This window comes from Culex pipiens, chromosome 3 (assembly GCF_016801865.2).
Source record: "Culex pipiens pallens isolate TS chromosome 3, TS_CPP_V2, whole genome shotgun sequence".
NCBI lineage: Eukaryota > Metazoa > Arthropoda > Insecta > Diptera > Culicidae > Culex > Culex pipiens.
This window is the reverse complement of record NC_068939.1, coordinates 67,739,555-67,766,649: the sequence shown is the minus strand read 5'-3', so window position 1 is coordinate 67,766,649 and position 27,095 is coordinate 67,739,555. Positions and strand designations below refer to the sequence as shown.

At 34.1% G+C, this 27,095-nt stretch overlaps 2 protein-coding genes across 2 annotated transcripts in view; one reads left to right on the top strand and one right to left on the bottom strand.

Moving 5' to 3' along the window:
* LOC120430126 (multidrug resistance protein homolog 49-like) overlaps positions 1 to 5,985 on the bottom strand; it is a 41,869-nt gene extending 35,884 nt beyond the window's left edge. Inside the window, exon 1 of the mRNA XM_052710072.1 lies at positions 5,521 to 5,985. The gene's annotated coding sequence lies outside the window, so the exon portion shown is untranslated. The remainder of the gene's footprint in view (positions 1 to 5,520) is intronic.
* Positions 5,986 to 17,249: 11,264 nt separating this feature from the next.
* LOC120431800 (pre-mRNA-processing factor 6-like) lies at positions 17,250 to 20,299 on the top strand. Its single transcript, XM_039596919.2, has 2 exons — positions 17,250 to 19,942; positions 20,001 to 20,299. Exons 1-2 carry the CDS (start codon positions 17,372 to 17,374, stop codon positions 20,223 to 20,225), a joined length of 2,796 nt encoding a protein of 931 aa, XP_039452853.1. The 5' UTR covers positions 17,250 to 17,371; the 3' UTR covers positions 20,226 to 20,299.
* The last annotated feature ends 6,796 nt before the right edge of the window (positions 20,300 to 27,095 follow it).

The window sequence follows — 27,095 nt, the reverse complement described above, 5'->3', positions numbered from 1 at the left end:
TGTGGTCGGTGGAGTCGAAAGCGCTGAAGTTTTAATTTTGTCTATAGGCCCAATTTTTATTATTCTTTCGAGAAGTCAAGTGAATGTATTTTAATAGCAACTTCTGCCGATTACCAACAGGTTGCCGTTGTCATTTGAGAATCCAGTGAATGTTTTTACAACCGTCATGGATGGATGTTTTAGAAGTTGCACTTAAAACACAAGTTCTCATAGAGTTGATCAGTTGTTGGAAAAATTTCCAGACGTAAAATATGAATGAACAGAACGATCTGGCAATAAAAAAACGAAAACACTTGCCTTATCTAAACTACATAACGAGGCAGCAAATATCACACCGATTGCGAATTCTATCGCCGCATCAAGATAACTTTTTGTTCGCTCTTAATTGATCGCCAACAGTCTGGCAAACAACATTTCCCACTTGGAAAACGTTTTCTCATCGGAAGTTTCCCCTCGATTTGGCATGTTGTTCCAGCTTTGCATCAGTTTAAGCACTATTGTTCGCTGAGGCTCGAGTTGGGAATAACTTGCTTAGCTCTAGTTAGCAATCCTCGCTGTAACACTCAACTGGGAATGTTGAGATGTTCTACGGTAGATACAGTCAGTACCTGAGATCGATCCCATAGTGCAACTGTGTAACAATAACGCGAATTTAATCGAGAATCCTCTCGATCTCGGTAATTATGCAAATGAGATCACTCGGGAGTGAACTCAATTAGTTCATGTTAGAGTTGAATGAAGTGATGCTTACTTTTTTTCTTGAGATTTCATAAACACAAGCAGCAAATCATGATCTGCTTTATATAATTTAATTAGAAAAAAAGGGAAACTCACTCTATCAATTTCAACAGATGGTTGCCAAGTTAAGGTGATTAATCAATCCAATCAAGCCTTAACAACATCTGAAGCTCGCCCATAAATCTGGCTGTCACAACTGCTGCTATCCAGTTGCAATCACTGCTCGATCCAGATTTATTCATACATTAAAGTTCCCACCGAAACTGATGAATGAAAATCAACGTGAGCGCCAGCCGCGATAATCAAAGCTTTGATAAGACTCAGTTCTTTAATTTGATTAAAAAGCTCATTCACATGCAGACACGGGAGAGGAGGCAAATTATAGCCGGGGGATAATACGGATTGTGACCATTCCACGCGAGATTGATAAGGCAGGAGTGGACGTAACGTTGCATAATCCGCCCGGGCCCAATAACTGCCGATCTCTTCGAAGGGCCGAACTAATTAGCGTTTAGCGCGATCTCGTGTGGCGACTAATTGCTTAATTTATATATAATTTAATGCATTATTCTGGGAACCGTGTGGTCAGGCAACGATTTTGTTTTATATTGTTTTGATTGGATTTTTTCTCAGAATATGATTTGAATGTGTAGGAGTTCCAGGTCTTTTGCAAAATGTGAGGTATACACTTAGTTCTGGATTTCCTTGAGAATGCCTTTTTTAGATTAGTTATTTTCCTGGTCTGACTTATGAATGGTGTACTTTTGACTCAATTTGTGTAGTTATCGAAAGAATTGGAAGGAAGGCATCGGCTTTTGGAGGGACTGAAAACGCCATCCAATTAGGGACAATATCGAGAAATTAAATATGGACAACCAGCGAGTCGACTGTAGATTATTAGGTATCTCTACCCAACATTACGTATCCTTAAACTTCTATACCTAAATCCACCTCTAGGAAAGGACAAAGCTTTAAAATTGACAAAAAAAAAAACATGTTTGAACAGGTTTATGATCTGTTAAAACATTTAAGGGAAAAACTCTTGAAAATCAAACAGTTTTTACCATCAGAAAGAAGCCAGGGTTTATTGATTAAAGTTTATGCGAATGATTTGTGTTTATTTTTTTTTTAATATCCTGAAAGCAAAAAAGACAATAAAAACAGTAAACACACAAAATAGTCAAAACAAAATTGCTGGTTGTTTGTAAATAAGGCCAAACATACATTAACCCTCTACTGCCCAACTTTTTTTTCGAAAATTTTTATTTTTCCCGTGTTCAGGAGGTAATTTTAAGCAACTTTTGTTCTACGAAAAACTTCACTTCTCTTGTTTTATATTTTTCTTGTTTCATTTTTAGTATTTTAATTTGCATTTATCTTGTTTAGTTTATGTTTGTTATTGGTAGTATTTGGTCTACTCTACCACCTAACCTAAAACCCTAAAATTTTCCAAAATTTTAAAAGTTCTTCTTTCCAATGCTTTTTGAAGATCAAAAACTGGTTGAAAAATGATTTTTTGGCGAATTTTTAAATCGAAGCCCGTCTAGAGGCGGAGTTGGGTTGTAGAGGGTTAATTCAATTCAATTCATATAATATTGTTGTACTAATCAAAATACAATGTGCCCAACTTATAATAGAACGCAGAGATTTAGAGATCGTTACAGCTTCAAATTAGGGGATATGTATGTATATTTGGCAGGTTTGTCAGGGATCAAACATAATTGAAAACAGAATGAGTGGTGTAAACGGTGACACTTTTAGAATCGATCTGCATTTTGATTTTAATACTAAAGTTGGGTTTAAATTGTTCAAAAAGCACTTCAAAATATTTTATTTTGCCTCTAATTCCATTCCATCGGTTCTATCTTCCACCGCCCGCTGGTCCTAATATTGGCAGGTCGCAAATCTCTCACGAACTCTCACGCGGCTGCAATTTTGTTGCCATCAGTGTTCCCATTCTGTCTTATTTTTTTTATGTTTTTATGCAAAATGTATACATTTCACCTAGCAACCCTGGTGCCCGCTCTCTCACTCTTCAACTTTCTTTTGTTTGGCGGCATCTAAATTTGGCATGCTGCGATTACGTTCGAAGTGTCAAATTCTTTTTTTTAAGTTTAGATGCTGGCCTTGCTAAACTAAAGCAATTGTGCAACTTCTTGCTGTAGTGAATAGTTAACAGACACTTTAAAGAAGATTTTGCTGGAAGCTGACTTTAATTTAGTGGTCAAATGAGCCCAACAGACCGAGGCAAAGCTGGTTGTTATTAAAAAAAAAAAGATTAAAAAAGAAAGTGCATATGGAATACCAAGATTGGAAAAGACTAACGAGCAATTCCAGCCCAAAACAGGAATTTTTTTTTAAGTACTTTTTTCTCGACCCTCTCCGATTTTAATGAAACTTTGTAGACATGTTATCCTACGCTTATATAAGCCATTTTTGTGTATATGGAGCCAGTTACACTCGAGAATGACATTTGAGAAGGGCGTAAGTGTTTTAAATATTTTTGTATTTCGTAATTTAAATATTGCTGTATCTTGAACCCGTTGCATCGTATCAAAAAGTGGTCTAAGACAAACTTGTAGGAAATTTAACGGGCTTTAAAAAAAACACATGGATAGTAAATTAGTTTATATCTGTAAGTCCATACATCCAATTGAAATGTGGTCAAAGACCAACTTATGGGCAATTGGACGAGCTTTCTGGTAAAAATATTTTCGAGGATGAAAAATCAAATCTGTCATATAAAAATTGCCAAAAACCATCAAAAAACCTATATTTTCAACATTTTTATTTTTAAAACCGCTGTAACTTCACAAGGATTGGACTTAGGACTATGGTCAAAATTGTCTGGGGAATAAACTCTCGCCTTCGATTTTTGAAAATTTTGATGTTTAGAGCACACAGTTTCAGTAAATGATGTTTGTATTTTTTTAGGTGAGTTGCTCAATTTTTCGTGAGTCTGAGTCTCAAGATACAGCAATATTTAAATTACGAAATATCAAAATAGTTAAAAACACTTACGCCCTTCTCAAATGTAATTCTCGAGTGTAACTGGCTCCATATAAACAAAAATGGCTTATGGTAGCGTAGGATAACATGTCGGGTACAACCGATGCCCAATTTGACATGGAATTGCTCTATCATAATACTAAAGATGTAAACTTTATAACCTTTAATGTTCTATTTGTAAGGCTATTAATCAGAGGCTATTGCTGAAATCAATATAAAGTTTTCAAAATATATTTTTTTAAATTTCTCAAAATATTATTTTTTAGAATGTTTTGCCATTATTGTAAGAAAAAAATCATACAAATTCATTAGGTTTTGAGCAAACAAAATTGATTGATCATACAAAAGCAGCCGGTTTGGCTGTATGGTTAAGCTGCCCGCTTAGTAAGCGGAAGATCATGGGTTCGATTCCTGTCTGCTCCAACCTTCCATCGGATGGGGAAGTAAAACGTCGGTCCCGGCCTTGGATGTTGCTAGGCCGTTTAGTCATTCCAAGTGTAGGTGTCGTCTCCACGCTATAAGTACAAACAACACACCAAACCAAGCCTATTCCGGTGGAATCGCTGGCGGCGGTTGGACTCGCAATCCGAAGGTCGTCAGTTCAAACACTGGGGTGGAAGGTTCCTTGGAGTAAAAATAAGTTTGGGTGCTCTCCCCATTCAAGCTTTGGACTTTTATGTTTGAGCAGAAACTTGCAATAGAGACGACAACAGGCCTTGGGGTCGTTAAAATGGATGTTTTTTTTGACAAAAACTTTTGGAGTTCAAAATTATTAAATTAAAATTTGATTGCTGCCAAAATCGGGATAAAAATGTTTCCATAAACGAGTGTTCCTAAAAGCTGACGTGTTGTTTTTTAAATAGCTCAAAAACAAAATTAATATGTCAAATTTAACCATACAAATGCTTAAATTTAAAAAAAAAAATAGACGAAACTCTCTTGAAACACTTACATTTTGTTGAAATATATAACAGTAAATACTTTTTCTAGAGTTCTATGCAATTACATTTTGAGGAACAAAAAGATCGTAAAGCGTGCCAACAGTTCAGATAACCGTGGTGTCAATTTGGGTCGGCTGGTGAAATAGCCAATCTCGCATGCAGAGATTGTTCGCGAAAATCATTTACTGCCGGCACGATAAGCTCCTTATCAGTGGAGAAACAATATGCTTCTTTTTTATGCCAATTACCTGCTGTTGAAAAAAGATTGTCGCTTTGCTGGGCGCCACTTGGAAACAGTGTGTCTTCTTTTTAAAACCTTTTTTTTTCTAAAAATTTTATCATCAGATTTAATTTATCTATTAATTCCATAATAACTTCCAATCCAAGGTTATTCTCCTAAAGGACAATAAACTGCAACTTTCAATCAAGCTTCACATTCCCATCAATTATAAACAAATGTGATTCATTCCATTCCTGTGCACCTCCCTGGATAATGTACACTAACCGCAATAGCTCGGAGCAAATCCAATTTCTTACCAAGTTTAATGTCACTTATTGTAGCTCGATCGCAGCTAATAAAACCACAAATGACTTAACGCATGATTTGTTCCACTTGGCGCAAAATAACCCACCTGATTCATTCATGTAACACAAATTGGTGGAGCAGCACGGTACTTTTGAGACTCAGGTCATTCTGCTTTGTACTTCTTTCCGTGGCGTCATCCCATCCCAATTCTGACTAACATAAATTTGCAAAGCAGTGGCTGTCAGCCAAAAATGTAACCATCAAACGGCGTCAATTTTGTTTATAAATAGTTTCACTTTTTCTTACCTTACTTTTTATTTTCAGGAATAATCCAAACTGCCGCTTGCCACGAATAAATCACCGATGGGATAAGTTTTCCACTTAAATTTTAAATTTTCTTTCGAGCTTGCTCGCAGCAAACTGGTTGGACGGCTGTATTTTCGTCAAGTTTATATTTTCGACAAAAGATTTCCACCCTCTTCTTCGGCAAACACTTGAACGCTTTCACAACCATAGGCATTCAAAATCTTCCGGTCTTTTAGGCACTGTAATTGCATTAAATCGAACCACTTTTCATCGAACTGAAATTTTCACATTTTTAACTCGTCGGAAAAACACTACTTAAAAACGCACACCCCCACATGCGCGCCCCTTCTTCTCGCAATCAGGCACGTCGTGGGAAAAAAAAACAAGAACCGACGACGACGACGATTTTTCCTTCGTCCCCTTAGAATCAGCTGTTGACCTACCGAAATGCCGCATTAGACTGACACGCCGCGGGAGCCGCGCAAACACTTTTATGCAACCTGAATTTGCTACAGTGAGAATGTACTCGCCGCGCCACAGACAGTCTCAAGTGTAAGGTTACTAGTTGTGTGCACTGTAAAAAAGATTCAAACATTTGAATTCTAATTGAATAAAATCAAACCACAATTAAGACAAAAATATCTGTTGTTTTCAAACAAATTCACCTCAAATTTTCTCACAGTGCACCAGCGTCGCGACGCCAACTTCGATGTCCTACCAGGCAGTGCAGGCTGTGCAAGTGTTGGTGTTAGTTTTTCCTCCCGCGCGGGATTTCCTTTTGGCGCGCGCTCGACCAACTGGCTGGTGTTTTTCACACCAGTTCAGTTTACTCTCCCACACTCTCTCTCTCTCGTGAGTAAAGAAAACCGTTTGTTTTAAGTAGAGCGTCCAATTTCTCGGGGTTACAAAATTCCCGGGAAACGGGAAATTTTCAACAAATTTCCCGGAAAATCCCGGGAATTCCCGGGAAATTTAAAATTTATCAAAAATTGTTCTGATCCTGGTTTTGATTAATAGTTTGTAACAAAATTGTATAGAATAGCAACTTTAATGGTCAAAATTAATATTTGGTTCAATGAATGCCTTGGCTGCTTGTAAAAAAACATACAACTTCAAGAAAATATATATATTTGCTAAATATATATAAGCTGTTCGTTCAAAATATCAAAAAAAATATTATTATTTTGTTTTGATAAGAAGTAGCTAGGTATTATTTTTTTAATCACAGTGTTTGGAAAGTGAGTAAAATGAATCCAGGCACTAAAACGATAAAATTGATTTTAAATACGTCTCGGTGACCAGTTTAAGAGAATATGATAAAAAATAATTTAGATAATTTGGTTGCAATGAAAAAAAAAATCATGTATAATATAGAAAATATTTATTTCAAGGCAAATTTTTTATCCAGAACAAATCTTACTGATTTGAGCTCACGAATATATAGATAAGCATTGAATTTACCTTAAAAATCTGCTATTAACTTGAAATACCATTTTTATGTAATCACAACTCAGAGTTTTCAAATGGTTGGAGCAAGTATTTGATATATGTTTGCATTTTTTAGCCACCTTTTATAGTGATTTTTTTAAATAATTCGTCCTAGTAAATGACTTCGGTTAAAAAAATTTCATAGCAAAAAAAGTAGTTTAGTAATTTAATATTTTAAGTTCTTATGCACTTGGTAACTCTAGTGCTCTATGAATTTTCAACTTTTACCTGTAATTTCTCGAACACTTTTAAACAAATTATCCTTATTCTTCTAGCAAAAATCCTCATCGAGACATTAAATGATAAAGATTAAATTGTATTCCAATTTGGTCATGATAAACAAAACGGAAAAAAACTCATTTTTGATCTTTGCGGGAAGAGGTACCTTATTTTCAAATTATAAAATAAAAATTTTCTTTAAAGAAGCTTACTAAATTATAAAAATTTATTTTCATTCCATAATATCGTATTTTTTTGTTGCCCAACAAATAACCGGGATATCTAGAGTTTTTGTTAAAGGTTCTATAAGCCATTGTCATTCATATGTTAATAGGACCTATTCCAAAAAACTTTAGATATATTCCCAGTTGTGAATGCTTCAAAAATTAATATCATCTTAAATAAATCTTGACATGAAATTTTCAGTCGAACTGATAAGTTCAATAATAACAGTAATTTGAATTTAATAAAATAAAAATGATTTCTTTCATTATTTAATTTTTTGTAAGTTTAAAAAAATGTGCTTTCGGGAATTCCCGGGAAAATTTGAAATTTCCCGGGAAACGGAAAATATTTTTTTCGGGAATTTTTTTCCCGGGTCAGGAAATTGGACGCTCTAGTTTTGAGATTTATCAAACAATATTTTTCTAGAGCTGACCTGGTGTAAAATGTTTCGTAAAATTCAATTTTAATTTGTTTTAAGATTTCATTTTTTCATTCAAATATAATTGATCTTTAAATTATAAAAAATGTTTTTGGCACAACCAGCATTCTTCAAATACACTTGATACAACAATATTTTCTTTGATATAAAAAAGTGAAACGATAAATAATAATCCTAAATCTTAAAAAAAAAGATTTTTAATTTCGAATTGTCACTAAACTGCAAAAATTGTCTGCCTGTGTGGATCAATCGGACTGCGCACTGGACTCACAATCCTGAGGTCGCCGGTTCGAATCTCGAGGCGGACGCAATAAATTCTAAGTGTAAATACAGGTATTCGGTGCCCTCTTCCCGTGCCATACCTTAACACTTAGAAGACCCGGGAGGTGGAGTCTTGTCGCAAAATCAACGATACACATTATAAGGTGTTAACGTCGATTCCGTTTTTTTTTTCGTGCAATAATTTGTTCTCATGATAATGTCACACACATTTATGACAACATTTTTTTTAGATTTTCTAATAATTATGATAAAAAACCGTGAAACTTAAGGGGAAAAATGTTCATAAATTTAGGATTTGGAAATTTAGCCTGCAATTTGAAATATTTTTATGTTGCGTTTATTACCACAACTTTAAATATTTTTTTGATTTTTGGCATTATTGGAAAAGTAAAACAAAGAAAGTTTCGGACAACATTTTTATAACTTGATATTTTTAATCCCAGGTAAATCAACAACACTGTTTATTAGTTTCATTGCATAAAATACACATGTTCAATGTATTTTCCATCGTTTCTTTAGTTAATACCCTACTGAAAATTATTGTAAAGCAATTTTTACATATTTTTCAACTGATCTTAGTATTTTATTTAATTTTCGAACTATACGTTGCAACACAACTGCAAATAGGATTTATATAATAAATGACACATTTTTCTTTTAAAATTAGCCTAAAATATTCACCTTTTTAATTTTTCAAGCCATTGTTACAAAAACAAAACAAAATAAAGATTTTCAAATACATTCCATACGATTACAGTTAGCTTGCAATACACTATCAGTCAATAAAAATCGAAATTTGAAGGAAATTTATTTTCAAATCATTTTTTAAATCAGTCTAAAAATACAAAAATGAAACAATGTATAGGAAAATGCACTATGGAATGTTTTCCAACCTTTTCGAAGGGATACAATTTTGATAAATTGTCGCTTGTGGGCTATCTTGTGACACGGCTGAAGCTGGCAAAAAATATAATTTGTCTAAACATTTATTAGGTCACATGAAACTAACTCATGATATTTTCACAAATTAAATTGTGTTCTACAACGCTATTCGAATCTGTCATATATTATTAAACAGGCTTGCTAAAAACACAACAAATAGGTATGTTGCACCACAAACCCTCCGATTGCAACCATCATTTTTTCTCTGACGAGAGAAAGGCAGAGAAGAGAGCTTTTTGTTTTTGTCTTCTCATTCGAACAGCGACGTAAACAAACTCACCCACACAAGCACAGTGGAAAATGCACCACGCGACGTCCTTGCCACGAAGAAGGACGCCGCCGTCGCGACGCTCGGAGAAGGAGGAAACGGAGGAAACATGCAGACTGCAAGTGGAAAGCATTAAATAAGCAGAAATAAAAAGCTGGGGATTTCCACAACGCAAAACAGGGTTTCTCTTGTTTTGGGTCTTTCCAGCCTTCGGCAGCGTTTGAGGTTATTTCTGGCTGATTTCGGAAAAGAGTTTTCCGCGTGTTTTCCCAGTCAGTTTTCCCCGAGTTTGGAGCGAGAGAGAGAGAGAGCTGTTGCATCACCAGGAAGTATCGCTTCTTGGAAAGTGCGACAGAAATAAATTGCTTTAGATGGAGGTTATTCGCGGGCTGGTTGGTGGTCGCGTGAGTCATTTCGAGTCAGGGACTTTCGCGCCATCGACGATGTGTTAGCTTGGACACGTGTGGCGTTCGGACAGCGCGAGGGTGCAGGCTGGTTGACTGGCGTCATTTGGACTGGAAAACACCCACCCACTGACTGTTCTGATGGTTTCTTTCTGAACCAGCAATTATCTACCCGTTGATCTTGGTCTGCGATAAAATTTCCTTCGGTGGATGCAAATCACTCATTGCTACCCGGGACATTTCCTGGAAATTTGTGGTTAAAGTTTGGTGAAATAAAAGCTTCAAAACAAAATTTCAATTCTATTCAACATATTTTTAACGACCTTATCATGCTATTTGTTGAACATACTCTCAATTGTTTGTTTCAATAATTATATTATTTGATTCAAAAAGTTCCGCAGCAAATGAAATTAAGATAAATTGAGTGTAATTGCGAGGGTTGTGAAATGATTCGTTCCAAGTGAAACAGGGTTTGTCATCTTACCATATTTGGCAGTTAGCACTGAGACAGCACTGATAAGCCAATTAAGAAAATCTGATAAACCCTTTCAAGTGGAGCTCGCGTGTATGATGAAAGTAGCCTAAGATAAGAGCAATCACTGCTCAACACCCGCGTGCGTCTAAACCTCTTAAAAACAAATAAATCTTAATTCTGTGATCAGAACGGAAAAAAATCCCGTCTGTAAAAATGCTAATAAACCAGAATAAAATACAATATTGGCGTGCGTCAATTGTCTATGAACTCGCGCTTAACTTAAAATTCCCCCACGAACTAGTCGCGCTTTCTCAGTTTCGTGAACATTTATGCGCGGAAGTCACCCGCCAGACGTCTCGATTTAAGCACACAAATTAGCCATTAAGTGGTGATAATCGATTTAAAAAGCACCTAAACTGCTGAAAAAAACAGCAAGTGATTTATCACGTGGAGGATTCCCGCCGTTTCATCGTTGTTTGAGCAAAGACGTTTCAAAACTGCAAAGTTTCATAAGTTGAATCATTCCTCCCAGTTTAATCACGGTTTACTAATTTTTGATTGCTTTCTTCACATTTTCTTCTCTAATAATTTGAGAAAGACCATTCTAATTTATCGAAGCCATGTGTCATTCTGAGTGTTGGCGTTCCCAAACTACTGAATCAATAGTATTTTTAGTACGAGTTTATGAATAAGTGTTGCAAGTCATGGTTAATCCAAATGAATTACTTACAAGTTAATTAGACATTAGAAATCTGTCCATTCCATGACGTTAAACATTGAGTAGCTGCAAAAATCAAAGCGACATCATTCATTAACGTCATCTAGGGAGAATTTGGACACATGGAGCGAATTGGGACAGCATTTCAGCAATTTTGAAACCTAATATTTTGATATTTTTGAGTGATTTCGGTTAGACCAGAATCACGGAAACAAAACGTGTACATTCATTTCCAAATTTGAAGCTTTTAATTGCTCTAAAACGTGCTGTCCCTATCCAGCCTGTAGTCCCGATTCACCCCAGTTAACGGTATCAATAAAATGGTCTGAATTTAAAACCTGAATAAATTTACCAAATGCGATACTTTAATTATTTATCTAAAATTTATTTATGTTTGATAAACAGAAATTTTAATTCAATCATGAATTCAAACATTACCCTAAAATATACTCTGCCTACTGATCCAAATCCTTAATATCAAGACCTAATTTAGGTGCATAATTCGTTTCTATATTATTTTTTATATTCTCCAAAAATCAGATTAATTTGTATGACTAATATGTTGTAAATTATAGTTTCCTTCAGTGGAACCGTTCTATTTGAGGCCAGTGAAGTTATTTTTTCTTATTCTTTAAGCGATGTCTAAAAAAAACACAAAACATGATGAGTTGGGTCCTTAAATTAAGCTTAAATTTGTTATAATATTGTTCATCACCATGAAGCTTATTTTTTGAGTACAATGACCCTTTTTACGACCGCATGGATTTAAAATTGAATTTTAAATCAGTCAAAAAATAAAAAACTTCGCGGCCCTTCTTGACAGAAACGATTCTACATGACAGCTCGTTCCAATTTTGCAGCCCAAATCCAGTTATTAAATTGAAAGTATTAAATTCTTTTTCATTTTTTTTTTGTTTTGATTTGTGTGCACCATCGTCAAAGACAAAGATTGTTTACTTTTTACTCTTTGGTCTGACAGTCTTGGTCTGAAAGATTTGAGGGTTTTTGTTAATTTGATTTGGTTAACCGCGGTGGATTTTCTTGAAATAATTCAAACTGTCAAAAATCCACCAAAGCATCTACCGGTGGATACTTTTCTACCACAGATTTTTGTGCGATCAATGTGATAGATGCTTTGGTGGATTTTTGACAGTTCGAATTATTTCAAGAAAATCCACCGCGGTTAACCAAATCAAATTAACAATAGTACTTTGGTCTGACAGCTTTATCATGGATTTTGGTCTGGTCTAGGCGAGGGATAGGACACAGCACCCTCCTGATTCCAAAGGGACCATCGAGCTGTCAAATCGCAACATGGAGTTAATCTTTCTGTGCAGTTTCTGTGAAGCTCTCCAAGGCTTTTCAAAAAGTTTAACTCCATGTTGCACGCACACACTCTCACTTTTAACTTCTCGATAGAGTTATCTACGTGCGCATGTATTGTGTGTACGTTCACGAAAAAGATTGACGTTAAATTTTGTACCGGCCAGCAAAACAAATGGCGTTCTAGTATGCGTGAGATCGGTCTTAGATAACTCTATAGAGATCTTCACGGTTTCTCTCACGCACACCATCATTCCGTGCTAGTATTTGTATTTGAAGTATTGTTTTGGTTCTGAACGATTGTGATTGGCTGAATTCCAAGCAGCTGATTTTGTTTACACTTTTTTTACGCAGACATAGGCAAATCGAGTAGATCAATCGTCTGTAAAAACCAGCTGTTTACCACGTGCTCGTGGTATAACAAAGGACACAGCTGATTTTGATAGACGAATCATTCTACTCGATTTGCCTATAGAGATATCCACGCGCGAGAGTGTGTTAGTTTGTAACAAAATTTACACGCAGACATAAGCAAATCGAGTAGAATGATTCGTCTGTCAAAATCAGCTGTGCCCTTTGTTAAACCACGAGCACGTGGTAAACAGCTGGTTTTTACAGGCGAGTTTGGCTACTCGATTCGCCTATGTCTGCGTAAAAACAGTATAAACATAGCATCATAGTGTGCGTGTCAGAAACCGTGGATATGTCTGTGTGTAAATTTTGTTACAAACTAACACACTCTCGCGCGTGGATATCTCTACACTGAAAGCCCGACCATAGAGTTATCTACGTGCGCATGTATTGCGTGTACGTACACGAAAAAGATTGAGGTTAAATTTTGTACCCGCCAGCAAAACAAATGGGGTGCTAGTGTGCGTGAGCTCGGGCTTAGATAACTCTATAGAGTTATCTAAGCCCGATCTCACGCACACTAGCACGCCATTTGATTTGCTGGAGGGTACAAAATTTAACCTCAATCTTTTTCGTGTACGTACTCGCAATACATGCGCACGTAGATAACTCTATGGTAGTTTTAAGAAAATTTGCTAAAAATGCTGCTTATTAAATTAACTGTGGCTTTTTGGTGAAAGTAAACGCAAATATGGTAAAATGTACCATGCTTCCACAAAATTGCATGGTAGCAAATACGAATTCATTATCATTCTCTCCATAATCGAGGGTTAAAATTACCATACCGCTCTCGACATAGTAAAACTGACTGCGTTAATCAGTCAATCCAAGCACGGAATGTTTTTAGCAAAAATACGTCGGTGCGTGTTCTCAATTTAACCCTACAATATGGTAGCAACTACCATGGTTGGGTTTTCAGTGTATGCAGAGTCTCGGCCCGAAACTTCAAACACGAACAAAAGCAGCGAACCGAAGATTGGCAATGACGTTTTGGAATTTTGACAGTTTGGAACGCATGAATAGAGATATCCACGCGCGAGAGTGTGTTAGTTTGTAATAATATTTACACGCAGACATAAGCAAATCGAGTAGAATGATTCGTCTGTCATAATCAGCTGTGTCCTTTGTTCTACCACGAGCACGTGGTAAACAAATGTTTTTTTACAGACGAATGATCTACTCGATTTGCCTATGTCTGCGTAAAAAAAGTGTAAACAAAATCAGCTGCTTGGAATTCAGCCAATCACAATCGTTCAAAACCAAAACAATACTTCAAATACAAATACTAACACAGAATCATGGTGTGCGTGAGAGAAACCGTGGAGATCTCTATTACCCCATTATCGGTTTCCCACATGGGTAATGTGGTAATTGTTGCACATGGTTGAAGTTGGGAATTTTGCAACTTATTTTAATTTATGCTGAATTTCAAAATTTAAACACGAATCTACAGCGAATCGATGTGAGAACTAAAGATACATTAAAGGCACGATGATTTGATGTGCAATCTTAATCAGAATCGCGATAAAAGAGGTTTAAGAGGCAGTATTTGTAGATTCTGCTCGGTTTGTTCTAGAGGTCGTATCAAGGTGCTCCGATTTGGATGAAACTTTCAGGGTTTGTTTGTCTATACATGAGATGAACTCATGCCAAATATGAGCCCTCTACGACAAAGGGAAGTGGGGTAAAACGGGCATTGAAGTTTGAGGTCCAAAAAACATGAAAAATCTTAAAATTGCTCGCATTTCCGTAAAGCTTCATCAATTCCAACTCTCTTAGATGCATTCGAATGGTCTTTTGAAGCCCTTCAAAATGTGCTATAGACATCCAGGATTGGTTTTACTTTTTCTCATAGCTTTTGCAAATTACTGTTAAAATGGATTTTTTTAAAACCTTAATAACTTTTCCCAACAGCCTCCAACACCCATACTCCCATAGGTCAAAAGTTAGGGAATTTCATGGACTATAAGCCTACGGTATTAACTTTTTGGCCAATCGCAGTTTTTCTCATAGTTTTACGGTTTTTCTAGAACAAACATTTTACAACGTTAGTTTTTGCCCTGTAGGCCGCCATAGCGGCATTTTTTGGTCTCAATTTTGTCATATTCGGAATCCTCGGATTTCACGTTAGTTAGAAGTATTGGAGTTGTAATATTTCTTTAAAAAATAATTGAATAAAACATTTTTGAAAAAAGAAAAAGATCTTATTAACCCTATGACCAATACGTCAAATGCTGTATCAAGTAGGCGAAAACCTGTTTTACCCCCAATCCAACAAATTGTTAAAAAATATTTTAATTCATTCTAAACGGCAATTTTTCCAATCAAATTTACAACTCCAATACTTCTAACTTACGTGAAATTGTCCGAGGATTCCGAATATGATAAAATTGAGACCAAAAAATGCCGCTATGGCGGCCTACAGGGCAAAAACTAACGTTGTAAAATGTTTGTTCTAGAAAAATCGTCAAACTATGAGAAAAACTGCGATTGGCCAAAAAGTTAATACCGTAGGCTTATAGTCCATGAAATTCCCTAACTTTTGACCTATGGGAGTATGGGTGTTGGAGGCTGTTGGGAAAAGTTATTATGGTTTTAAAAAAATCCATTTTTAACAGTAATTTGCAAAAGCTATGAGAAAAAGTCAAACCAATCCTGGATGTCTATAGCACATTTTGAAGGGCTTCAATAGACCATTCGAATGCATCTAAGAGAGTTGGAATTGATGAAGCTTTACGGAAATGCGAGCAATTTTAAGATTTTTCATGTTTTTTGGACCTCAAACTTCAATGCCCGTTTTACCCCACTTCCCTTTGTCGTAGAGGGCTCATATTTGGCATGAGTTCATCTCATGTATAGACAAACAAACCCTGAAAGTTTCATCCAAATCGGAGCACCTCGATACGACCTGTTTCACATCGGTGAAAAACTCGCTCTTAAATTGAAAAATAATAATAAAACAAATTCTGGTCTGGAATTCAACGAAATTTTGTCTGTTTTGGAAGACTTAATGTTATTGCACAATGGTTATAGATTTTTTTACAAAAAAGTAAATTTTTCGGTTCGTCCACAAACAATCCCATGTTTGTAAACAAACGACGCCATATTGCCAATGTTGTTCGGTAGCTCATATCAGGCCATCGCCGGGGCCCTGTCTCTATGCATCGAAAAAATGTTGTCTTGTCAAGTATTTCTTTTGCATTAAAAGAACAAAAAGTGATCAGAAATGGTTTTTAAATCGTGTTTGTTTTATCGTTGTACATTAAAATTTACATACAGCTTTACTACCCCTGATCGCATAAATGTCGTTTTTGAGTTATTGATGCAGTTTGGTTCACAAGCGTGTGCACTTTCAAAAGAGCCCACAACATCTACTTTGTTCTATAGGAATCAACACGTACACTCAAAGTAAAAAGTATCCTTTTTTCAAGTTCACCCGTCGTCACCCTTTAAAAGGGTATCGAAAATGTACTGATTTTGACATACCCTTTTAAAAGGGTGACGCCGGGAGAACTTATGAAAAGGATAGAAAGTATCCTTTTTGAGGATTGAAAGTACCCTTTTGAGGGATACTTCTGATTTTGAGTGTAACACGTAGCCTTAGGGAGTGTTCTTTGATTACGTAACACAAAAAATGGATTTTTGGACTCCCTTTCGTAACAAAATTTCCATACAGATTAAAAAATTGTATGGAGCGTAACACGGCATTCTGCGCCGTTTGTAAATCTGTCCATCCCATGACGTTCTGAGTTAACGACCCAGACCGGGGCCAACATTTACTTCCCCGTCAGAAGAAAGGCGTGATCAGACAAATCTCGTCTCGAAAAATGCCACCGAAACCGTTTGGGATCGAACCCAGTCCAACTGGGCTAAGAGGCAACCATGCTTACCACTGCACCACCGACCGGTCTCGGCCGAGATACAGAATATCATACATTTACATACCTGGAGTTTTTTTTTGAAAAGGACCAATAAATCAAATTTTCAGTTTTTGCTTTTTGGGTGTTTTTCAATACCCCTGACTCAGGGCGGTTCTAAAAACACCCAAAAAGCAAAAACTGGAAATTTGGTTTATTGGTCCTTTTCAAAAAAAACTCCAGATACTCATTTTGTATGACTAGCCCCCAAATTTTTATGACATGCATGGAAAAAATAACGATGCAAAATTGCTTCTTTTGACATTGTGACAAAGTAAAATCCAAACCAAGAAAATATCTGGAGTTTTTTTTTTTTGAAAAGGTCCAATAAACCAAAATTTCAGTTTTAGCATTTTGGGCTAGATTTTGGGTGTTTTTCAATACCCCTGACTCAAGGCGGTTTCAAAAACACCCAAAAAGCAAAAACTGGAAATTTGGTTTATTGGACCTTTTCAAAAAAAAAAACTCCAAATATTTAATACAAAGAGAAGTCGATTTGCGAAATATAATATTATAAAATTTAATATGAACCCTACAAGCAACTTCTCTCCCCTAAATCTCCTAGGAGATGAATTCTACAATCCATGCCCAAACGTCATCGCTTGAAATTTGTAAACATCTCGCCGTCGCATCGCGATTGTCGTTCGTTTGTTTTGCTGCGCGTTTCTCAAACGTTTTCCACGGTTTTCCACGCAAAGTTTGGTGATTTTCCTGCGGCTGCAGTTTCCCCTAAAGTGAAAATGGCCCACATTCCGGCGACGTCGCTGGGCAGCAAAAACAAGAAGCACTTCCTGGGCGTGCCGGCCCCGCTGGGGTACGTGGCCGGTGTTGGTCGTGGTGCGACCGGGTTTACGACCCGGTCGGATATCGGTCCGGCGCGGGACGCGAATGATGTTTCAGACGATCGGCACGCGCCGCCTGCCGCGAAGCGGAAGAAGAAGGATGAGGACGAGGACGACGATGAGGATTTGAACGATTCGAATTACGACGAGTTTTCCGGGTACAGCGGGTCGCTGTTTTCGAAGGATCCTTACGATAAGGACGATGCGGAGGCGGACGCGATTTACGAGAGCATTGATAAGCGGATGGACGAGAAGCGGAAGGAATACCGGGAGAAGCGGTTGAAGGAGGACTTGGAGCGGTACCGGCAGGAGCGCCCGAAGATTCAGCAGCAGTTTAGCGATTTGAAGCGGAACTTGATTGCGGTGAGCGAGGATGAGTGGGCCAACTTGCCGGAGGTGGGGGATAGCAGGAATAAGAAGCAGCGGAACCCGAGGGCGGAGAAGTTTACGCCGCTGCCGGACAGTGTGCTGTCGAGGAATTTGGGCGGGGAGAGTACGACAGCGATTGATGGGCGGTCGGGGTTGGCATCGATGATTCCGGGGGTGGCCACACCGGGAATGTTGACGCCGAGTGGCGATATGGACTTGCGGAAGATTGGTCAGGCGAGGAACACGCTAATGAATGTAAAGTTGTCGCAGGTGTCGGATTCTGTGGCTGGTCAGACCGTGGTCGACCCGAAGGGATATTTGACGGATTTGCAGAGCATGATTCCGACTTATGGTGGGGACATTAATGACATTAAGAAGGCACGGCTTCTGTTGAAGAGTGTCCGCGAGACCAATCCGAACCATCCGCCGGCGTGGATTGCCTCGGCTCGGTTGGAGGAGGTCACTGGAAAGGTGCAGATGGCTCGAAACTTGATCATGCGCGGATGCGAGGTCAATCCGTTGAGTGAGGATCTTTGGCTGGAGGCGGCTCGGCTGCAGCCCCCGGACACGGCCAAGGGTGTGATTGCCCAGGCTGCGAGACACATCCCGACGTCGGTGAGGATTTGGATTAAGGCCGCTGATTTAGAGACTGAGCCGAAGGCAAAGAGACGAGTGTTTCGTAAAGCGTTGGAGCACATTCCGAACTCGGTGCGGCTGTGGAAGGCCGCGGTGGAGATTGAGAATCCGGAGGATGCTAAAATTTTGCTCTCTCGAGCGGTTGAGTGTTGCAACACCAGCGTGGAGTTGTGGCTGGCCTTGGCCAGGTTGGAAACGTACGAAAATGCTCGTAAGGTGTTGAACAAAGCGCGCGAGAACATCCCAACGGATCGACAGATTTGGACGACGGCCGCGAAGTTGGAGGAAGCCAACGGGAACAACCACATGGTGGAGAAGATCATCGATCGTGCGATGACCTCGCTGAGTGCCAACGGCGTTGAAATCAACCGCGATCAGTGGCTTCAGGAAGCGATGGAGGCGGAAAAGGCCGGCGCGATCAAGTGCTGCCAGGCGATTGTGAAGGCCGTGATCAGTGCCGGAATCGACGAAGAAGATCGCAAGCAGACGTGGATTGACGACGCCGACAACTGCGCCAAGGAGGGAGCTTTTGAGTGCGCTCGAGCCGTTTACACCTTCGCCCTGGCGGAGTTTCCTTCGAAGAAGAGCATCTGGCTGCGGGCAGCTTACTTCGAGAAGAATCACGGAACGCGCGAAAGTCTCGAGGCGATTCTGCAAAAAGCCGTTGCGCACTGTCCCAAGTCGGAGGTGCTCTGGCTGATGGGCGCCAAGTCCAAGTGGATGGCTGGGGATGTCCCCGCGGCACGTGGCATTCTCTCGCTCGCTTTCCAGGCCAACCCCAACTCGGAAGACATTTGGTTGGCCGCCGTCAAGCTCGAGTCGGAAAATTCTGAATACGAACGCGCTCGCCGTCTGCTGGCCAAGGCCCGCGCCTCAGCTCCAACTCCGCGCGTCATGATGAAGTCCGCCAAGCTGGAGTGGGCCCTCGACAATCTCGAGGCCGCCCTCAGCCTGCTGGAAGACGCCGTCAAAGTATTCCCCGACTTTGCCAAACTCTGGATGATGAAGGGCCAAATCGAAGAGCAGAAAAAGCTGCTCGACCGCGCCGTCGAAACCTACAACGGCGGCCTCAAAAAATGTCCCAACTCAATCCCGCTCTGGCTGCTTCTCTCATCCCTCGAAGAACGCCAAAATCTGCTCACCAAATCCCGCTCCGTGCTCGAGCGAGGCCGTCTCAAGAACCCCAAAAACGCCACCCTCTGGCTGGCGGCGATCCGCATCGAAATCCGCGCCGGCCTCAAGGACATGGCCAACACGCTGATGGCGCGCGCCCTCCAGGAATGTCCCAACGCCGGCGAACTGTGGGCCGAGGCCATCTTCCTCGAGGCGCGCCCCCAGCGCAAAACCAAGTCCGTCGACGCGCTCAAAAAGTGCGAACACGATCCGCACGTCCTGCTGGCCGTTTCCAAGCTGTTCTGGAGCGAACGCAAGATCCAAAAGTGTCGCGACTGGTTCAACCGCACCGTAAGTTAAACCATATACTCTCTAAATCCTCCAAATCTCAATCTAAACCTGTTTGCAGATCAAAATCGACCCGGACTTTGGCGACTCGTGGGCGTACTACTACAAGTTTGAGCTGCAGCACGGAACCGAGCAGCAGCAGAAGGAACTGCTGGAGCGGTGCGTGGTGGCGGAGCCGAAGCACGGCGAGGAGTGGTGCCGCGTGAGCAAGGACATCGCCAACTGGTGCCTCAAGACGGACGAGGTGCTGCGGGCGGTGGTGAAGGTGCTGCCGACGCCGATTTAAGCAAGGCGGGGGGAGGATGCTTGTATTGAGTTTGGGCTATTTGTTTGAAATAGATTGTGAGAGTATCTAACGAGGTTATTTTTGAAAGAAGTCTAGTTACCGATATGAAAGAACTTTAGCAAATTTGGTCGATCTTTTGATTTGTTCAAATTTTTAGGGTTTGTCTTTTAATTATTTAACAATATTTTAAAAATGTCTTTAAATTTTAATTTAATGTGAGTTTCTCAAACACCAAACTGAAACTTAATCTGCCCTGGAAGTATCCCCGACGTAAATAACGTAACTATATATTTTCATACACGCGCGAAGCAAAATATTCATCGTTCGGTCAAAACGTTCATCGTTTGTGCAAAAGGTGCAAAACGAGAGAGGATTGAGAGAAAAATTTCAATTTCCGGTCTCTTTTCGCTCAATTCTCTCTCGTTTATCGTCGATTTCCTTTATTTTCGCGACATGATTGTGTCCTGTTCGCATCTTTTTTAAGCATTTGAGTTCATCGCTCATAAATGTGAGTTCATTGAATGGGCCGGTATGCTATTCAAAAGTAAGGGGGTCAAGAAAAAGCTTTAGTGCATCTCCAGCGCTGGGTGCAAACATCGAAGCAAAGCTAATTTGCACCCGACGTCAACCCCATCGCGGTACCTGTCGCGGTAGCAAATTTGCTCTCAGTTCTTCGGGATTTCACTTTGCTACCCGGTATTCAGTCTGTTTGCTACCGCTTCAAATGGAATTATGCACGGATATTATGAGTTGCATTGCTCGGTTTTTTTTTTTTTTTTTTTGGTTTTTTTGTTTTTTTTGGAATTTTTTGGGATTTTTTGGATTTTTTGGGATTTTTTGGGATTTTTTGGGATGTTTTGGGATTTTTTGGGATTTTTGGATTTTGGGATTTTTGGGATTTTTTGGGATTTTTTGGATTTTTGGGATTTTGGGATTTTTGGGATTTTTGGATTTTTGGATTTTTTGGATTTTGGATTTTTGGGATTTTTGGATTTTTGGATTTTTGGATTTTTGGATTTTTGGATTTTTGGATTTTTGGATTTTTGGATTTTTGGATTTTTGGATTTTTGGATTTTTGGATTTTTGGATTTTTGGATTTTTGGATTTTTGGATTTTTGGATTTTTGGATTTTTGGATTTTTGGATTTTTGGATTTTTGGATTTTTGGATTTTTGGATTTTTGGATTTTTGGATTTTTGGATTTTTGGATTTTTGGATTTTTGGATTTTTGGGTTTTTGGATTTTTGGATTTTTGGATTTTTGGATTTTTGGATTTTTGGATTTTTGAATTTTCGAATTTTTGAATTTTTGAATTTTTGAATTTTTGAATTTTTGAATTTTTGAATTTTTGAATTTTTGAATTTTTGAATTTTAGAATTTTAGAATTTTAGAATTTTAGAATTTTAGAATTTTAGAATTTTAGAATTTTAGAATTTTAGAATTTTAGAATTTTAGAATTTTAGAATTAGAATTTTAGAATTTTAGAATTTTAGAATTTTAGAAATTTAGGAATTTTAGAATTTTAGAATTTTAGAATTTTAGAATTTTAGAATTTTAGAATTTTAGAATTTTAGAATTTTAGAATTTTAGAAATTTAAATTTATAGAATTTTAGAATTTAAGAATTCTAGAATTAAAATTCAAAAATTTAAGAATTTATAAATTTAAGAATTTAGAATTCTAAATTCAAAAATTTCAAATTTCAATTTTTTTTGAATTTTTGAATTTTTGAATTTTTGAATTTTTGAATTTTTGAATTTCTGAATTTTTGAATTTTTGAATTTTTGAATTTTTAAATTTTTGAATTTTTGAATTTTTAAATTTTTGAATTTTTGAATTTTTGAATTTTTGAATTTTTGAATTTTTGAATTTTTGAATTTTTGAATTTTTGAATTTTTGAATTTTTGAATTTTTGAATTTTTGAATTTTTGAATTTTTGAATTTTTGAATTTTTGAATTTTTGAATTTTTGAATTTTTGAATTTTTGAATTTTTGAATTTTTGAAATTTTGAATTTTTGAATTTTTGAATTTTGAATTTTTGAATTTTTGAATTTTTGAATTTTTGAATTTTTGAATTTTTGAATTTTTGAATTTTTGAATTTTTGAATTTTTGGATTTTTGAATTTTTGAATTTTTGAATTTTTGAATTTTTGAATTTTTGAATTTTTGAATTTTTGAATTTTTGAATTTTTGAATTTTTGAATTTTTGAATTTTTGAATTTTTGAATTTTTGAATTTTTGAATCTTTGAATTTTTGAATTTTTGAATTTTTGAATTTTTGAATTTTTGAATTTTTGAATTTTTGAATTTTTGAATTTTTGAATTTTTGAATTTTTGAATTTTTGAATTTTTGAATTTTTGAATTTTTGAATTTTTGAATTTTTGAATTTTTGAATTTTTGAATTTTTGAATTTTTGAATTTTTGAATTTTTGAATTTTTGAATTTTTGAATTTTTGAATTTTTGAATTTTTGAATTTTTGAATTTTTGAATTTTTGAATTTTTGAATTTTTGAATTTTTGAATTTTTGAATTTTTGAATTTTTGAATTTTTGAATTTTTGAATTTTTGAATTTTTGAATTTTTGAATTTTTGAATTTTTGAATTTTTGAATTTTTGAATTTTTGAATTTTTGAATTTTTGAATTTTTGAATTTTTGAATTTTTAAATTTTTGAATTTTTAAATTTTTGAATTTTTGAATTTTTGAATTTTTGAATTTTTGAATTTTTGAATTTTTGAATTTTTGAATTTTTGAATTTTTGAATTTTTGAATTTTTGAATTTTTGAATTTTTGATTTTTTGAATTTTTGAATTTTTGAATTTTTGAATTTTTGAATTTTTGAATTTTTGAATTTTTGAATTTTTGAATTTTTGAAATTTTGAATTTTTGAATTTTGAATTTTTGAATTTTTGAATTTTTGAATTTTTGAATTTTTGAATTTTTGAATTTTTGAATTTTTGAATTTTTGAATTTTTGAATTTTTGAATTTTTGATTTGTTTTGAATTTTTGATTTTTTTTGAATTTTTGAATTTTTTTTGAATTTTTTCGAATTTTTTTGAATTTTTGAATTTTTAAATTTTTGAATTTTTGAATTTTTGAATTTTTGAATTTTTGAATTTTTGAATTTTTGAATTTTTGAATTTTTGAATTTTTGAATTTTTGAATTTTTGAATTTTTGAATTTTTGAATTTTTGAATTTTTGAATTTTTGAATTTTTGAATTTTTGAATTTTTGAATTTTTGAATTTTTGAATTTTTGAATTTTTGAATTTTTGAATTTTTGAAATTTTGAATTTTTGAATTTTGAATTTTTGAATTTTTGAATTTTTGAATTTTTGAATTTTTGAATTTTTGAATTTTTGAATTTTTGAATTTTTGAATCTTTGAATTTTTGAATTTTTGAATTTTTGAATTTTTGAATTTTTGAATTTTTGAATTTTTGAATTTTTGAATTTTTGAATTTTTGAATTTTTGAATTTTTGAATTTTTGAATTTTTGAATTTTTGAATTTTTGAAATTTTGAATTTTTGAATTTTTGAATTTTTGAATTTTGAATTTTTGAATTTTTGAATTTTTGAATTTTTGAATTTTTGAATTTTTGAATTTTTGGATTTTTGAATTTTTGAATTTTTGAATTTTTGAATTTTTGAATTTTTGAATTTTTGAATTTTTGAATTTTTGAATTTTTGAATTTTTGAATTTTTGAATTTTTGAATTTTTGAATCTTTGAATCTTTGAATTTTTGAATTTTTGAATTTTTGAATTTTTAAATTTTTAAATTTTTGAATTTTTGAATTTTTGAATTTTTGAATTTTTGAATTTTTGAATTTTTGAATTTTTGAATTTTTGAATTTTTGAATTTTTGAATTTTTGAATTTTTGAATTTTTGAATTTTTGAATTTTTGAATTTTTGAATTTTTGAATTTTTGAATTTTTGAATTTTTGAATTTTTGAATTTTTAAATTTTTGAATTTTTGAATTTTTGAATTTTTGAATTTTTGAATTTTTGAATTTTTGAATTTTTGAATTTTTGAATTTTTGAATTTTTGAATTTTTGAATTTTTGAATTTTTGAATTTTTGAATTTTTGAATTTTTGAATTTTTGAATTTTTGAATTTTTGAATTTTTGAATTTTTGAATTTTTGAATTTTTGATTTTTTGAATTTTTGAATTTTTGAATTTTTGAATTTTTGAATTTTTGAATTTTTGAAATTTTGAATTTTTGAATTTTGAATTTTTGAATTTTTGAATTTTTGAATTTTTGAATTTTTGAATTTTTGAATTTTTGAATTTTTGATTTGTTTTGAATTTTTGATTTTTTTTGAATTTTTGAATTTTTTTTGAATTTTTTCGAATTTTTTTGAATTTTTGAATTTTTAAATTTTTAAATTTTTGAATTTTTGAATTTTTGAATTTTTGATTTGTTTTGAATTTTTGATTTTTTTTGAATTTTTGAATTTTTTTTGAATTTTTTCGAATTTTTTTGAATTTTTGAATTTTTAAATTTTTAAATTTTTGAATTTTTGAATTTTTGAATTTTTGAATTTTTGAATTTTTAAATTTTTGAATTTTTGAATTTTTAAATTTTTGAATTTTTGAATTTTTGAATTTTTGAATTTTTGAATTTTTGAATTTTTGAATTTTTGAATTTTTAAATTTTTGAATTTTTGAATTTTTAAATTTTTGAATTTTTGAATTTTTGAATTTTTGAATTTTTGAATTTTTGAATCTTTGAATTTTTGAATTTTTGAATTTTTGAATTTTTGAATTTTTGAATTTTTGAATTTTTGAATTTTTGAATTTTTGAATTTTTGAATTTTTGAATTTTTGAATTTTTGAATTTTTGAATTTTTGAATTTTTGAATTTTTGAATTTTTGAATTTTTGAATTTTTGAATTTTTGAATTTTTGATTTTTTGAATTTTTGAATTTTTGAATTTTTGAATTTTTGAATTTTTGAAATTTTGAATTTTTGAATTTTGAATTTTTGAATTTTTGAATTTTTGAATTTTTGAATTTTTGAATTTTTGAATTTTTGAATTTTTGAATTTTTGAATTTTTGAATTTTTGATTTGTTTTGAATTTTTGATTTTTTTTGAATTTTTGAATTTTTTTTGAATTTTTTCGAATTTTTTTGAATTTTTGAATTTTTAAATTTTTGAATTTTTGAATTTTTGAATTTTTGAATTTTTGAATTTTTGAATTTTTGAATTTTTGAATTTTTGAATTTTTGAATTTTTGAATTTTTGAATTTTTGAATTTTTGAATTTTTGAATTTTTGAATTTTTGAATTTTTGAATTTTTGAATTTTTGAATTTTTGAATTTTTGAATTTTTGAATTTTTGAATTTTTGAATTTTTGAATTTTTGAATTTTGAATTTTTGAATTTTTGAATTTTTGAATTTTTGAATTTTTGAATTTTTGAATTTTTGAATTTTTGAATCTTTGAATTTTTGAATTTTTGAATTTTTGAATTTTTGAATTTTTGAATTTTTGAATTTTTGAATTTTTGAATTTTTGAATTTTTGAATTTTTGAATTTTTAAATTTTTGAATTTTTGAATTTTTGAATTTTTGAATTTTTGAATTTTTGAATTTTTGAATTTTTGAATCTTTGAATTTTTGAATTTTTGAATTTTTGAATTTTTGAATTTTTGAATTTTTGAATTTTTGAATTTTTGAATTTTTGAATTTTTGAATTTTTGAATTTTTGAATTTTTGAATTTTTGAATTTTTGAATTTTTGAATTTTCGATTTTTTGAATTTTTGAATTTTTGAATTTTTGAATTTTTGAATTTTTGAATTTTTGAATTTTTGAATTTTTGAATTTTTGAATTTTTGAATTTTTGAAATTTTGAATTTTTGAATTTTGAATTTTTGAATTTTTGAATTTTTGAATTTTTGAATTTTTGAATTTTTGAATTTTTGAATTTTTGAATTTTTGAATTTTTGAATTTTTGAATCTTTGAATTTTTGAATTTTTGAATTTTTGAATTTTTGAATTTTTGAATTTTTGAATTTTTGAATTTTTGAATTTTTGAATTTTTGAATTTTTGAATTTTTAAATTTTTGAATTTTTGAATTTTTGAATTTTTGATTTGTTTTGAATTGTTGATTTTTTTTGAATTTTTGAATTTTTTTTGAATTTTTTCGAATTTTTTTGAATTTTTGAATTTTTGAATCATACATCATACATATCATAAAGAGAGCAGACATATAAAAAGCATTCAAAACTTTGCCCCCCGGCTTGCCGGTACTTGTCGGGTATCAGAAAATGAGTACCCGACAGGTACCGACACATATTTTTCTTCTACAGATGAACTTGAGATCAAATTTGATACCTGCTTTGCTACGCGCGGTGGGAGACTCGGGGGCAAACTCGAGAGCAAATTTGGTGGGAATCAAATCGGGTAGCAAATAGTTAAACTTTCGACATTTTCGAAAAATGAAATTCTTTGAAATTTTCAATAGGATTAAAAAGTTTAATAAACTTTTAGCATTTCTAGGCATGAATCAACACATAATTATTGATTTTGAAGGTAAACGAGAGCAAAAAATGATAAAAACCCATATTTGCCCCCCGCGGTGGGCTTGTTTCGGTGGCAAATTTGCTACCCTAGCGGTGGGGATGACGGAGTATTCATGAGCCGGGTGCAAATTTGATTTGCACCCCAGCGCTGGAGATGCCCTTACGAACGGCAGAACAAAAGAGCGGAGCGGAGATTTATACGTATCCAGGTTTTTAAGGGAATATGGCGTTCGAATTGTGAACGTTCGAATTGTCAAAATCACTCAGTAGCACCAACATTAGAAAAAAATGTGGCTGTCATGCCATGGCGCACTTTTTTCGTAATATTGGTACCACTGCGTAAC

Bases quoted from the DNA above. Each gene is read 5' to 3' on its own strand.
- LOC120431800 (XM_039596919.2), top strand. From the start codon at position 17,372: ATGGCCCACATTCCGGCGACGTCGCTGGGCAGCAAAAACAAGAAGCAC. The intron at 19,943-20,000 runs GTAAGTTAAACC...ACCTGTTTGCAG, and splicing joins GCGACTGGTTCAACCGCACC to ATCAAAATCGACCCGGACTT.